This window comes from Ursus arctos, unplaced genomic scaffold (genome assembly GCF_023065955.2).
Source record: "Ursus arctos isolate Adak ecotype North America unplaced genomic scaffold, UrsArc2.0 scaffold_19, whole genome shotgun sequence".
NCBI lineage: Eukaryota > Metazoa > Chordata > Mammalia > Carnivora > Ursidae > Ursus > Ursus arctos.
Window position 1 is genome coordinate 39,036,544 of NW_026622863.1, and position 15,140 is coordinate 39,051,683.

Here is a 15,140-nt window from a genome sequence, read left to right on the forward strand (position 1 = left end):
GGAGGCGGGAACAGCAGGTTATATTTGGTGGGTAAAATTTATGGAAACTGGCTGATGGGGTTACGCGGTGGATAGCGGAGGGAGGACTCAAGAACGACTTCCCACTGGGAGATATTCAACAGTCGAGTAGGTTTCTGCCGGCAGGACTGCTCCCCGACACGGGAGCGAACATAGCAGGGGAGACAAGGCGACTCCTGTCTGACTGAGGCTGACCCTGGGATAGACGATTGCTTTAGAACACAAAAAATCAGGGCTTCTCGAACGGAAAACCACTTCGGAAAACCACTTTGTGCTGCTGCTGGCTTCAACCTCAGGCCAAATCCCAAACCCTTCTCCTTTAACTCCTGGCCCCCGGGATCTACTTACAAACTGGCTCTTGCGACCCCTGCGAAATCCCTGGAGCATCCTTGCCGCGGGGAGTGACCGGACCAGGGCTGGACCGACTTGCAGATAGCACCGCAGGCGAGGACCGCTCCCTGGAACCCGAGCCCCTCCCGTTGGCTTAGCCCCAGACGCTTTTTCTACGCAAAGCGCTTCACAACAACCTCGTCTTCCATTGGCTCTGCTTTGTCCTCGGCCAATCAGAGCCAAGGCTACTCCGCACCCGTTGCTCTTGGCAACCAGCATCCCCCCCCCAATTCAAATTCCTCCGGGGCGGAAACAGAGCGTGGTCCGTTCTCGTATTGGCTAGCTGAGGTGGCGATCTCTGACGCCCTAGCCAATCCGGCGCCGTGAGAGGTGGGGGGCGGGCAGGATGAAAAATCAGCAAGCTCAACCGAGGGAAACCGTAAGTGGCTCGCCGCCGGTGAAAGTTCGGGATCCTCTGGCTGGGGCCCAGGTGGGGTTGGGCTGGCTCCAGACGGGACTGAGAAGCCGTGGCGCAGACCGAGCGGGGGGATCAGGAGCCAGCAGGTGACGAAAATGAGCGACGCGGCTACCACGGCGGGAATCTCCTGGATTTTAGACTTTAGCAAATAATTCAGTCTTTTAAAGACGCTGCAAATGGGCGCCTGCCAGAGAGGCCCCGACATTGAGGGGTACGTGGTGCCGTGTGCAGGAGAGCCTGTTCAAACGCCATCTTCTTGTTTTCCTTATTAGATCGAGGCCACCGATGGCCAGGAACACCCCTGAGGGCACAAGCCCCATGCACGTGCCTTTTGGGCATGTCGTGGCCAACGAGAAGTGGCGTGGGTCGCAGCTCGTGCAGGGGATGCAAGGTCGGTGGGCTGCCCTCTGCACATGCCCTCTTCTAAGCTTTTTCAAAACGTGCTACCTACTGTCGCTTTTCACCCAGCGCTCACGGAACTCATTTTTCTTGTCTGTGTTCTAAGGGAAAATTAAAATCGTTTTTGAGGATGGCCTGACACCGGTAGATTTTTACCTGTCAAGCAGATCTTGCATTCTTTATGTCACTGAAGCTGATTTGGTGGCAGGAAATGGCTACAGGAAGAGGCTTGTTCGGGTTAGAAATGTAAGTACTGAATTGAAGACACTGATGGAAAATTGACTTCCATTCGCCCCCTCCTCCATCCTTTGTAATAATTTATATATAACCATTGGCCATTCCAAGCACTCTTGGACTGATAGCTTTCTTAAACTGGAGGGTACAAAATGTTACAAAATGGTTTACTGTTTTGGTTTTTTTCTTCCTTTGAAGTCCAGTAATCTTCAAGGGATTGTAATAGTTGAGAAAACGCAGATGAGTGAACAATACTTCTCGGCCATACAGAAGTTTACTGTGCTGGACCTTGGGATGGTGTTGCTTCCAGTGGCCAGCCAGATGGAAGCGTCCTGCCTTATCATCCAGTTGGTAAGTACTGATTCCTACTCCTCTAGGAATAGGAGCCCTGCCTTACAGACTCCCACCTGACATTCCTGGATCTTTCACTCCAGCTGCTGCCCTTGCCACGGTTGCAATCCATCAGTCCTGTCTACAGTCGTCCTCACTTATCTGTGGTCAACTGCAGTCCAAAGCAGATGATCTTTTTTTAAAAAAACAAAACCTGATTCTGCATTGTCTTCATTGATTATTCATCTTGGCCGTGCTTTAGAAGTTCCTGAGGAAAATTTAAGAACAGCGATATGTGAGCCTTACCTCAGATCAATTAAAAATCAGAATGTCAGGGTAGGGCCTAAAGCATCAATTTGTGTTGTGTTGTTGATTTTAAATTTCCCTTTTGATGTGTAGCTAGGATTGAGAACCAAACTGAAAAATGCAAGCAGCCCCGGGTCGTTCAGAGACCACTCTTCCTTCTCTGCAGCCTCCCTTGCTTCACTGTTCCTAACTTCTCCCGATGTAATGCTATTGTCTGCCCTCCTATATCCACCGCTGACTGAAAACTGGGTTTCTCCTTTGGTAGGCAAGCTCTCTCTGGGTCCTGTCCCAATCAGGTCCAGTTTAGTTTTAATTTAATTCCATACTGGGTGCCTGGGTGGCTCAGTCAGTTAAGCTTCTGCCTTTTGCTCGGGTCATGATCCCAGAGTCCTGGGATCAAGTCCCGTATCGGGCTCCCTGCTCAGCAGGGAGTCAGCTTCTCCCTCTCCCTCTGACCCCCACCCTGCTTATGTGCACGTGCTCGCTTGCTTTCTCACTCTCTCTCAAATAAATAAATAAAATCTTTAAAAAAAGTTTAATCCCATACAACTGAATCGTTTCTTAGCGGACCACTGGAACATGTTTGAATTCGTCAGAGTATGTTTGCATTGCTTTGTCCTAAGCACTCTGAAAATCCAAGTTTTAATAAATTTTTCTTAGTCCTTTGTGTACTCATATGGTTCATCTTTCAATAATTTTGCTGATGCCTGAAAAATTATATTCATGGTATATGAAAAGGTCTGTAGTGGTAAGTCAAGCTGGACCAAATGGAAAAAGCGAAACTAAATTTGCATAAATTTTTGAGAACTGCCAGTCCTCTAGAGGGCGCTCACGTGCTTTCCCTTTACCATTGGTTTAGGTTCAAGAACAAACCAAAGAGCCCAGAAAGAACCCTTTCCTCAGTAAGAAAAGGACTCAGGTGCCTGAGCTATCCCTCCTTCGAACGGTGCAACAGATCCCAGGAGTTGGAAAAGTTAAAGCTCCACTTCTGCTTCAGAAGTTCCCAAGTATCCAGCGACTAAGCAATGCTTCCATCCGAGAACTGGAGCCAGTCGTGGGACAAGCAGTCGCCCAGCACATTCAAGAGTTCTTCACACAGCCCCACTGACGGCTCTTCTCGGCTCTTCTTGGCTCTTCTCGCAGCATGTACTCCTCTTGGACCATGAGCTACTGGATCTTGATCTTGTTTGGTTTTCATATTTAAAAATGGAGAACAAAGACTTTCCTTTCACACCACCTACTGAATGAGGGGGTGAGACCTGCATGGAAAGTGCCAGTTGCCCTGCCTTGCTCTCTGGGTTCGGGCGTTTAAGTTAGTGGGCTCCAGATAGCACAGCCCTCACTCTGCTAGTGGAAGAGGAGGCGTGGAGGGCACGCCTGGACCGCTCAGTCGGTAGAGGATGTGACTCTTGATCTTGGGGTTGGGACTGAGCCCCATGTTGGGGGTAGCAATTCCTTAAAAACAAAATCTTCAAAACAAAACAAAACAAAAAACCAGGGGTCCTGGGTGGTGCAGTCAGCTGAGTATCCAACTCTTTGTTTTGGCTCAGATCATGATCTCAGGGTCATGAGATCGAGCCCTCCATTGGGCTCTGTTCAGCATGGAGTCTGCTTGGGATTCTCCTTCTGTCTCTCAAAATAAATAAATCTAAAAGCAAAAACAAACAAATCTTTAAAAGAGAGAGAGAAGGCCCACGGGGATCTTCCTAAGAGAGTTTAATTAAGGAACTCTCAAACTCAGCAAAAAGCCAGCCTGAGCAGATTGAACTGTGTCCATCATGGAAAGTTCTAATCAAGTTCCAGGAGGTAGATGGGACCGTCTGAAGGAAACAAACCTACAGTGAAGTGCTGTAATGTGTACCATAAACCCCTTGTTCCTGGTGGCAGAGCCAGTGTGCTTCCAATGTGGTCTTATTATCGGTATGTTTTGAGGGTGTTGCCAGTGTAAATAAACAATCGTACTGCACTTTTTCTTCCTTCCTCCCTCCCTTTCCTGGTAGCAGCACAGTTTGTTCATAGTCACTGAGCATGACTTCTGAACACAGCCTGCAGTTGGGAGTTCCCTTTTAAAGGTAAAAAGCCCATGTGTACGAAGGAGGAAAAGAACATGTTTGCCCACGTATAGCCCAACAGTGGGGAGATATGTAGGAAAATGGCAGGGCAGATGCATCCAGAGAGGAGAGCCCGGGTGGGGGTGAAAAGGTACAATCAACCACTCAAAACATAAATGCACTTGGCCGGGGCGCCTGGGTGGCACAGCGGTTAAGCGTCTGCCTTCGGCTCAGGGCGTGATCCCGGCGTTACGGGATCGAGCCCCACATCAGGCTCCTCCGCTATGAGCCTGCTTCTTCCTCTCCCACTCCCCCTGCCTGTGTTCCCTCTCTCGCTGGCTGTCTCTATCTCTGTCGAATAAATAAATAAAATCTTTAAAAAAAAAAATAAAATAAAATAAATGCACTTGGCCACTCCAGAAAACAGCATGGAGGCTCCTCAAAAAGTTGAAAATAGAGCTACCCTACAGCCCAGCAATTGCCCTATTGGGTACTTACCCCAAAGGTACAAATATAGTGATCCGAAGGGGCACCTGCACCCCAATGTTTATAGCAGCCATGTCCACAATAGCCAAACCATGGGAAGAGCCCAGATGTCCATCGACAGATGAATGGATAAAGAAAAGATGTGGTGTATATATACAGTAGAGTACTACTCAGCTATCAAAAAAAAATGAGATCTTGCCATTTGCAATGGCGTGGATTGAACTAGAGGGTATCACGCTAAGTGAAATAAGTCAATCCGAGAAAGACAATTATATGATCTCCCTGGTATGTGGAATTTAAGAAACTAAACAGGATCATAGGGGAAGAGAGGAAAAAATAAAACAAAATCTGAGGGAGATAAACCATAAGAGACTCTTAATCATAGGAAACAAACTGAGGGTTGATGGAGGGGAGGGGGGTGGAGGGATGGGGTAACTAGGTGATGGACATTAAGGAGGGCACATGATGTAATGAGCACTGGGTATCTTACTGATGAATCACTGACCTCTACCTCTGAAACTAGTAATACATTATATGTTAATTAACTGAATTTAAATTTAAAAAAATAAATGCACTTAGGGGCGCCTGGGTGGCACAGCGGTTGGGCGTCTGCCTTCGGCTCAGGGCGTGATCCCAGCGTTACGGGATCGAGCCCCACATCAGGCTCCTCCGCTGTGAGCCTGCTTCTTCCTCTCCCACTCCCCCTGCTTGTGTTCCCTCTCTCACTGGCTGTCTCTATCTCTGTCAAATAAATAAATAAAATCTTTAAAAAAATAAAAATTAAAAAAAAAATAAATGCACTTAAAGATGCCTTGTTTTCCAAGATACTAAGATAACTTGAAACCTCTGTAAGTCCTGTTTTGTGAAATGTTAGTCATAAAAAACCAAACTATAAGAACATTTTGTGCATGAGGGTAGAAACAATTTGAAAGAGGAGTGACATTAAGTAGAAAAAGAGTAAAAAAGAAAAAAAAAAAGCCAAAACCCATTAACTCAGTCAAATGAATACGTTTATTTAAATATTTATACAAAACGTCCCTAACAGCAGTGGATACACTTTGCCAAATATGGTTGCTTCCCTTTTGATATTGCACACTAGAAAATATTTGTTCTTGTTAATTCTCAAAAATAGATCTCAATTTTTTTTTTTTTTTTAAGCTATAGAACTTGTACTATGTCAACCGTGACTCCTACTAGAATCACGGCATCATCCAACTTATGGCAAGAGAAATCGACACGTAAGAACGTCACTTTAAAAAGTCAAATAGAGCTTTAAACTAGAATCATTTACATCTTTACCTTATAAAATGTTTCTAACCCATCTTAAAGACTCTTAAAATATAGAATTACGTATTTTCTACTTTAAACAAAAATGTTTTGAGTATCAAACAGCATATTGTCTACCTTGTAGATAGTATCCCATCTAACACTGCCACTGTGTTAACAACTTGTAAATGACATCAGACTAGAAGCAACGCTGCTCCTAAATTGTGTGTGGGGGTTTTTGTTTTGTTTTGTTGTTTTTATTTAATAAGTTATGATAAATTTGGCACTAGACTTTATCTGGAAATAGCATTCAGATTATGTAGAAATAATCGTAAAATCTTATCATTTTAGGTTCATGAACTCCCCCTAAGGAAGCAGTTCTTTGGAACATTTCTTAGTAATACTACCTTAGTAATAGGACTAACTTGTTATAGTCCCTTGACCTGCCTTGATTTGGGGTCATCTGAATTCTGAGTTAAGGAATGATCTATTACCCAAGTCTAGAAATGATTACAAGTAGGACCAACAGAGGTAAGCCTATTTAATTCTGAGAGTAACTACACACCGTCACTGTAGCCGTTAAAAACAGCCGTATTTTCAACACCGTTCTATTTACAATACTTTATATAATAAATAACTTGCAGCAATATGGTGACACTCCCCAAATTTCTCAAGGTTTCTTGTTACTGTCATTCATGAAGATCTACCAATTGTGAGTTTACCCAGTGAGAAAATGGGATCTGCGAGTATTTAGAAATTTTCCATCGTGGCACAAATATGAACGCCTGGTCAGCACCGGAGACATCTGGGGCCTGGACGTTTTTGGTTTCCTCACATCAGTACAGAGAACTGTCGGAGTTGAGAAGGCTGAAGGGAGAGGGGAGCTTCTTCTTGACTTGAGGCCTCGCAACCCCAACCGACGGGAGGCACAAGGTGCTGGCCGACTTCTGCCTGTTCTTGTTGGTGCCCCAACTCAAAAAAGAAAGCTTCTTCGAGATTTTCTTGGTTTTATCAGTTTTATCATCATCATCTATGGCTAAGCAGATCATGGAGTAGGTTTTCTGCATTCCCACGGAGTATGTCGCACACTTATTGTGCTGCACGTGGGAAAGAAAAAAAATGGTGTTAGAAGTCCTCAAGGTAGCTGATACGGGACTGCAAAGTCTGAGGCTCACATTCTGCTCTTACGCATCCTTTTTTTTTTTTTTTTAAGATTTTATTTATTTATTTATTTAACAGAGATAGCCAGCGAGGGGAGTGGGAGAGGAAGAAGCAGGCTCACAGCAGAGGAGCCCGATGTGGGGCTCGATCCCAGAACGCTGGGACCACGCCCCGAGCCGAAGGCAGGCGCTTAACCACTGTGCCACTCAGGCGGCCCTCTTACGCATCCTTTTAAAAATTAAGTTGACATGGGGCGCCTGGGTGGCACAGCGGTTAAGCATCTGCCTTCGGCTCAGGGCGTGATCCTGGCGTTATGGGATCCAGCCCCACATCAGGCTCTTCCGCTATGAGCCTGCTTCTTCCTCTCCCACTCCCCCTGCTTGTGTTCCCTCTCTCGCTGGCTGTCTCTCTCTCTGTCAAATAAATAAACAAAATCTTAAAAAAAAAAAAATTAAGTTGATATAATTCTGGAACTCGGGTGACTTACAGGGACAATTTTTACAGCACAGACTCAGTAGTAGTAATTTAGGCTAGTAGTATGACTCGCTTTTTAAGGTTCTTATTCTATTGGTAAAAATAATACTCATGGTCAACAGTATAAAAATACATATACTGAACGGTAGGCATCCCTTGCACCTTGACTTCCAGGCCTTTCCCCTGAAGTAACCACGATTTCTGTTCTGCTTTTACTTTTTCACTTTTTAAAAATGTATTCTTTTATTTTTTTAAGATTTTTTTTGTTTATTTGAGAGAGAGCATGAGCATGGGGGAGGGGCAGCAGGAGAGGGAGAAGCAGACTTCCCGCTGAGCAAAGAAACTCTAATCCTGACCCCAAGCCTCTACTGGGCAACTCATCACCCTGCACTCCTAACATTATCGTAGTAAATTCGTTCCTTCTCTCCTAGATGTCTCTTGAAGCCCCATACGTGTCTACACGTCCTCCTCATAGTACTGTGTCTGTCCCTAAAGACAAATCCTGTGTGTCTGGATCTCACTCCCTTCCCCCGGTTCCCCCATCCTGCACTCCTGCCTCCCCGACCTTTCCCATCAGCATAGGAGTTTAATGTGTTATCAATACACACACATACTCACACAACCACCACCACCAACCTTGGAAGGCTTCCCTTTTCCCTATGTCCCCCTCCCAGCTCACACCCCCATGTCTGCTCCCTTCCTGCCATTCCTTCTTTCTTGTCCTCAAGCACCATGCTCCCCACTACCCATTCCCCAAATATTCCTGAGGCACCCCTCTGACTCACAGCAAGAGAGAGCCCAGTTGGAAAGCACTGTACTCATCCCATTTTGTAGGAATGAGGAAACAGTCCCAGAGAGGGTATTCACTTGCTGAAGGCCACACAGCTGGTTCCAGTGGGCAGGGCCCAGTTCCAGGCCTGCGGTCTCTCTGCTACATCAGCAGTTTCCAAACGTGCTCCATGGAGGAATGCTGGGGGTCTAAACCACAATCCAAAGAGTGGGGTAGCGATCATCTATTCAGCCAGGACCCTGGGCTTTACTCTCATTATCTGGTTTTGTTTAGAGCAAAGTCCCAGCAGTTAAAAACAGTGCTCAGCTGCCATCGTCTAAGGCCTCAACAGGTGAAAAGAATAACCCTACCATGGTTATTATAACACCTCTTGTAAAGGACATGTGCCCATGCTAGGTGTCACCTCCCCATCTTCCCACGGCTCAGAACCAATCCCTGACAGCCACAGTCACACCACGGGTGGTAAAGCTGGGGCTCCTTTCCAGGCAGTCTGAGTCTAGAAAGTCTTGCTTTCTACCCCTACCTCAGCTCCTTCACGGGCTGGGCTCAAAGTTATTACAGGCTGGAAAGATAAGCCTTTCTCCTTGTAAAGCCACACCTTGTGCTGGGCAACACACACACACACACACACACACACAAGCCCTCTGGTCCTGAGCCCAGCTCTTTTATTTATCCTGCCTTTGGACAAACTTCTTTTGTTTCTGGTTGGGACCCTGATCTCTTGCCCAGCAATTCTACGGATTCCGCCCCTAAAAATTCCATTTCGCAGTGATTCCTTCCCCCAAGACGCTCTGTGAGTCCGACTTCATCCTCTTTAATTTGTAAATGGAGATGAAATTCACAGATCTTAACATTCACCACGTTACTACCACTCCGTGGTTTTGAGTCTGTTCAGAGCTGTGCCACCACCACCGCCGCCTAATTTCAGAACAACTCCTTCCCCTCCAAAAGAAACCCTGAACCCATCAGCAGTTACCCCCATTCCCTGACCACATACCCCGCCCCCCACCCCGGCCCCTGGCAACCACTATTCTACATTGTGCTTCTATGGATTAGCCTGTTCTGAAGATTTCTTACTGAAGGACTCACACGATCCGTTCACTCTCCAGCCCGCTCTCATCAGAGTTCTGTTTCCATCTCTCCATGAAAAGTGTCCTTTTGTCCTGCTGCCAAATATAATAAACACAACTCCACCTCTTAACTGTCCTCTACACAACCGACCGTGTTCTCTTGGCAGGATTCTCTTCTCTCGATTCCAGAAGTTTCTTTTCATCCTTTCTCTCTGAATGCCACTCTGCAACTTCCTTTGTGCCTATTTCTCTTCTAACTGACCTCCAGATGCTTGCAGTGTCTCAAGGTTGAGCCCTTGACCCTCAGCCCCTCGTGGGTAATTCCATTTACTCTCTTCACAGCTTTAAAGATCACCTCTGTGTTGGTGATTTACCGATGTTTATTTCTAGCTCTGACTTCTCCCCTGAACTGAAGATGTGGACGTCCAGCTGCCTCCTTCACATCACATTTGGACGGCTAATGTCATGTGCAACACTCATGGTACAACTGTTCCCTCTCTCATCTCCCTCCCTCGCCCCTGGCCCTCTTCCCCATCATTACAAAAAATGGTGCCTTTGTTCAAGCCCAAACCTGAGGAATCATTTTCTCTCCACGATGTTTTTTTACACAAATCATCTACAAATCCCTGTCAGTTCTCCCTCCAAAACTACGTCTTGGGCGCATGCACCTCTCTCTACCTCTGCCGTCCCCGCCCTAATGTCAGCTGCTAACCTCGCTGGCCCGGACACCTGCTCGAGCCAGCTCCCGCTGCTGCCACCCAGCCAGCCTCCAGGCAACAAGACGAAAGACGTCCTTCTGAAATAAACATCATTCCTCTCCTTGCAGGGCTCCATGGCTTCCGAACTCTTCCACCGCTGCCAAAGAGGCCCGGCCTCCCTCCCCCCTCATTTCCTGCCGCTCCCTCCCTTGTCACCATGTTCCAGCTGAAAGGCTTTCTTTCCATTCCTCCTGCGGGAGAAGCTTCTTCCTCCTCCAGGGACTCTCTGCACCCAGTCCCCCTGCCCAGAATGCTCCTCTGGTGCCCTCTCAACTCGCGGGTTCGTCCCTGTCACTCGTGTCTCGGGGTAAGCCCTGTCTAGAGCAGCCTCTCCCGCCTCCAGACGTTCCGTCCCATTACGCATGGTGTTTCCTGTACTGCACTGATCAGAATCACAACCACGTATTTGCGGATCTGGTGCCGGCTGTACGGAGGCAGGGACCGCATCCGACGAGCTCAGCCGCAGTTCTAACAGCGAGGGAGGGCCTGACACACACAGGACGCGCAGTCACGATCATGAATGAATCCCTGAGTACTGTCACGGAGGGAAGCGTCTCAAGTACATAATGAACCACGGCCAAGTGTGGAAGAGTCTGTGCACAGTGACGCTCCCGCTTGGGGAGAAAAAAGGATGTCACTGCGCACACGAACTGGCACAGGCAGTAGACACTTCCCAAGATCTCCCGGGGAACAGCTAACACGGTCTCTGCCATGCGGAAAGGGACTTCCACGTCCTCTCACGCCCTTCTGTACCATTTCAGGATGTATTTTTTTACCATGAGTACATAGTACTTTCAGAGTCAAAAAGAACTTAATCAGGCAGTGCCTGGGTGGCTCAGTCGGTGGAGCATACGACTCTTGGTTTCGGCTCAGGTCGTGATCTCAGGGTTATGAGATCGAGCCCTGTGTCCTGCTCTGCGCTCAGCAGGGAGTCTACTTGGGATTCTCTCCCTCTCCCTCTGCCACTCGCTCACGATCACGCGCTCTCTCTCTCTCTAAAATAAATCTTTAGGAACGCCTGCGTGGCTCAGTCGGCTAAGTATCTACCTTCAGCTCAGGTCATGATCTCAAGAATCCTGGGATCGAGTCCCGCATGGGGCTCCCTGTTCAGCGGGGAGGCTGCTTCTCCCTCTGCCTGCTGCCCCTCCCCCTGCTTGTGCTCACTCTCTCTTTCTCACTCTCTCAAATAAAGTCTTTAAAAATAAATATATATGGGGCGCCTGGGTGGCACAGTCGTTAAGCGTCTGCCTTTGGCTCAGGGCGTGATCCCGGCGTTCTGGAATGGAGCCCCGCATCGGGCTCCTCTGCTGGGAGCCTGCTTCTTCCTCTCCCACTCCCCCTGCTGTGTTCCCTCTCTCACTGGCTGTCTCTCTGTCAAATAAATAAATAAAATCTTTAAAAAAAAAAATATATATATATATATAAATATTTTTTAAAAACTGAATCAGAAAAAAAAAAATGAGCCGATTCTTTCATCTACAGCATTTTTTACAGTATTCCAATGATCTCTGGCCCAAGGTGAGCACATCCCAGCGAGGACGAGCTCAGGAGTCCAGTGGTCAGGTCACCAATGCAGGCAGGAGGTGCGGGGCCTGGCACACCCCTAGGGCCGGCCTCACGCCGGCCTCACCCCCACTGCTGTTTCCTGCCAGGCTGTCAGCGCTCACCATGGACGAGGTGAAGTCCAGCAGGCTCACGACCTTCATCTCCACGCCGTCCCTGCCACAGGCCTTCAGCCGCCTCATGACCTCACTCACCGTCAGCCACTTGCAGTCCGCGTCTTGAATGGAAACGATATAATCCCCTTCCTTGGCCCCTGCCAGCTACAAACGTAGGATTTACAGGAAGGTCAGTGTTCCGTTCATTCCAATCCCTGGATCAGTTTCCCAAGTACATGAACAAAATCCACAGCGGGCATGAGTCCTTTGCTCTTTGGGCAGGTAGCAGCTGCGAGACGCCTTTCACACAGTCAGACCTTTTACACAAAGGAACCCCAAATTCATTCACACACCCAGGTAGGTTTGTTTGGGCAGCTTCCTCTGTATGTGACCGGTCTGACTGCCTGCAAGGACACCGCTGAGTTTTGCTCCCGATCTAGAGAGGTACACGCTTACCGCGGCAGAGCAGTGAGGATCCAGGAAGTGGACTTGAACGGGGGAGTTTCCTCTCAAGGTGAACCCCAAGTCCCCTTCTTCTGCGGTAAAGTGAATGCTTCGAGGCGGCGTCCATCTCTTGTTAGCCGAAAACACCGACAGGGGGCCCTTGGGAACAGAGCATTATTAGGTCTAGGATCTGCAGGCTGAATCAGGCACTTGAAAGCTACAGGAAATGTCACCTTGTCGTCCTTGCAGATGTCACTCGGCCTTGATCAGAGACCAGTGACACCACCAGGGATAATACGCGCTACAGCAGTCATACAAGAACAGTAACTGCCATTTTTTCTAAAATAGCCACTATATTTTAAAGAAAATGTGTTTTTTTTTTTTTAAGATTTTATTTATTTGACAGAGAGAGAGAGCACAAGCAAGGAGAGTGGGAGAGGAAGAAGCAGACTCCCCACTGAGCAGGGAGCCCGATGTGGGACTCAATCCCAGGACTCTGAGATCATGACCTGAGCCAAAGGCAAATGCTTAACCAACTGAGCTACCCAAGCGCCCCGAGAAAATGTTCTTTAAAAAATCATCTTAGGGGTGCCTGGGTGGTTCAGTCGGTTGAGTGTTCAACTCTTGATTTCAGCTCAGGTCATGATCTCAGGGTCCTGGGATCGAGCCCCGCATCAGGCTATGCGCTCAGAACGAGTCTGCTCACCCCCTCCCTCTGCTCCTCTCCATGCTCCCGTGTGCACACTCTCTCTCTCAAATAAATAAAATCTTGGGGTGCCTGGCTGACTAGTTAAGTGTCTGCCTTCGGCTCAGGTCATGATCCTGCTGTCCCGGGAACAAGTCCTGCATTGGGCTCCGTGCTCAGCAGGGACCCTGCTTCTCCCTCTCCCTCTGCAGCTCACCCTGCTTGTGCTCTCTCGCTCTCTCAAATAAATAAATAAAATATAAATAAATAAATAGTCTTTAAAAAAATCATCTTAATGAAAATTGTATAAAGGCTCTAATTTAAAAAGTCTAACATTATCAGGGTGCCTGGGACTCAGTCGGTTAAGTGTCCAACTCTTCTTTCTCAGCTCAGGTCTTGATTGCAAAGTCATGCATTGAACTCCACATTGGGCATAGAGTCTACTTAAAAAAAAAAAATCTAAAATCATCTAAAAATAGCCTTTTACATTCTTGCAACTTATATGAGCTGTCCCCTTGAGTCACTATGAAATAAGCATTCAACATACCAGCTTCTGGAAGAAGTCTGTCACTGTCACCTTGGAGAACTGTGGCAATATAATTTCAACCTCTTGCTCAGTTTTAGCTGGAAAAGAATATTAAAAAGGGAAAGCGTAAATGTTTCTGTAACTGAAACTGATCCTTGAAAACGCAGGTCTAAGTCGTCTTTCTGAAGGGAAGAGAAGCAGACCTTTCTCTGGGTCTCTTGGCCTTCCTCTTGGTCTAAACAAGTAGTACAGAAGTGGGACTGCTGGTCAACCCCTGGCCTAGTGTCATTTGTACCTTCCATCTGGGCACCTACCATGAGCCATACCTTGCTCTGGGGCTGGGACACAGTAGTGACAATCAGACACATCCCCCACCTTCAGGGAGCATATGTATATTCTAGCGGACTTCCTCTGGCGTTCACAAAACCCGACTGAGATGCCATCTACATTTCAAGTGTGGCTATTACAGAAGTACTGTATCTCTCAGCACACAGTCCTGGGTGAGAGGAGCTTCCTCTTTTCATCATTCAAGTGTGAGATGAGGATTTAGTGGGCAGTTGTGTCCACTGAGAGCTTAAACCTCCACCATCCTACTCGTGGGAGGCTCAAGCCAACCCTCACCACGAGGCTAGTCAGCTCCTAACACGGGATCCCAGAGCAAGCTAAGTATACATGAGAGCAGTGTGAAAAGAAAACCTGAGGAAGAAGCCTGGTCCTGCCAGGGTAGAACACAGCTCTCTATGCACAGGGTGGCCCTGTGGCTTCTTACAAACTGCCTGACCGAGCTGGGCTCAAATACGGTGCCTATCCATTACCAGAGCGACACCACCGGCCCTGGACAGCCTCGCCAGGAGCCGCGTTCCCCTTGTCCCTCCATGGAGGTCGTGTCTCTACCTCCTGGCCACAGAGCACACTGTGTGGACAAAGGGGCCAAGGAGGTGTCCATGAAGGAGAATCATGGAGTACCATTCCTGCCTCCACCTCCCAGCTTGGTCGCCTGGGGCAAAGACTCCGATTTCCCTAAGCCTTTACTGTCTCATCTTTAAGAGGAGGGCAATCCTAGTCCCTCCCTACAGAGTCAGAGGGAGAGCTGAATGAGCTTCTGTATACCTATGGTGCTTACTACTGTGCCCGGCAGACCTCAAATGCTCAGTAGGTATCAGCCAACATTACCACAGACAAGCCCAGGGTTCCAGCTTGAGCAGGGCTCTGTCTCTAACAACTGGTCTCTGGAAATTGAGGTGGAACCTCAGAGACGGGAAACAAAGGCACAGGAAGTGGGGTGGAAGGAGGTACGGACAAAGGGGATTCCCTTGATTGGGCCACCCTCCATCCCCTTCCCCTAACTCCTTGAAAGATCCTACTCATTCCTTCACGATCAAGTCACCTCTCTGAGAGGCCTCCCAACTCCTGCCTCCTGGGGCAGAACCGACAGCCCCCACCCCGAGGGCAGCAACAACGGTCCTGTTCACCTCCATCTTCCTGAACTCGGGATGGTAATTAACATCTCGGAAATGCCTAGAAAGTGCTGATGGTGCATGATCTCACTGATACGTGGAATCTAAAACAGTCAAGCTCGTAGAAGCAGATGGCAGAACGGTGGGGTGACAGTGGGGGTGGGGAATGAGGCAATGCTGGTCAAAGGTACAAAGTTTCAGTTGTGCGAGACGAGTAAG

At 48.0% G+C, this 15,140-nt stretch overlaps 3 protein-coding genes across 10 annotated transcripts in view; 1 reads left to right on the forward strand and 2 right to left on the reverse strand.

Moving 5' to 3' along the window:
* The window catches only part of CEP89 (centrosomal protein 89), a 66,095-nt gene extending 65,575 nt beyond the window's left edge, over window positions 1-520 (reverse strand). For 5 of the 7 annotated variants that reach the window (XM_057314309.1, XM_057314310.1, XM_057314308.1 and 2 more), the window contains exon 1: window positions 367-515. In XM_057314309.1, the coding sequence (XP_057170292.1) occupies window positions 367-405 (39 nt within the window). In that variant the 5' untranslated portion in view covers window positions 406-515. Of the gene's footprint in view, window positions 1-366 lie in introns of all 7 variants that reach the window. The other 2 variants (XM_048223803.2, XM_044378875.3) reach the window with 1 other exon arrangement.
* A 248-nt stretch (window positions 521-768) lies between these two features.
* FAAP24 (FA core complex associated protein 24) lies at window positions 769-4,061 on the forward strand. Of its 2 annotated transcripts, XM_026484547.4 has the most exons (5): window positions 769-912; window positions 1,099-1,217; window positions 1,332-1,471; window positions 1,658-1,810; window positions 2,955-4,061. In XM_026484547.4, exons 2-5 carry the CDS (start codon window positions 1,112-1,114, stop codon window positions 3,201-3,203), a joined length of 648 nt encoding a protein of 215 aa, XP_026340332.2. In that variant the 5' UTR covers window positions 769-912; window positions 1,099-1,111; the 3' UTR covers window positions 3,204-4,061. The 2 variants fall into 2 exon arrangements, with proteins under 2 accessions (XP_026340332.2, XP_057170297.1); XM_057314314.1 differs by lacking the exons at window positions 769-912; window positions 1,099-1,217 and having other exon boundaries at window positions 1,231-1,471; window positions 1,663-1,810.
* A 1,564-nt stretch (window positions 4,062-5,625) lies between these two features.
* The window catches only part of RHPN2 (rhophilin Rho GTPase binding protein 2), a 57,578-nt gene continuing 48,063 nt past the window's right edge, over window positions 5,626-15,140 (reverse strand). Inside the window, exons 12-15 of the mRNA XM_026484289.4 lie at window positions 13,486-13,562; window positions 12,266-12,412; window positions 11,819-11,974; window positions 5,626-6,995 (exon numbers count right to left, since the gene is read on the reverse strand). Coding sequence (XP_026340074.2) covers window positions 6,735-6,995; window positions 11,819-11,974; window positions 12,266-12,412; window positions 13,486-13,562 — 641 coding nt within the window. The 3' untranslated portion in view covers window positions 5,626-6,734. The remainder of the gene's footprint in view (window positions 6,996-11,818; window positions 11,975-12,265; window positions 12,413-13,485; window positions 13,563-15,140) is intronic.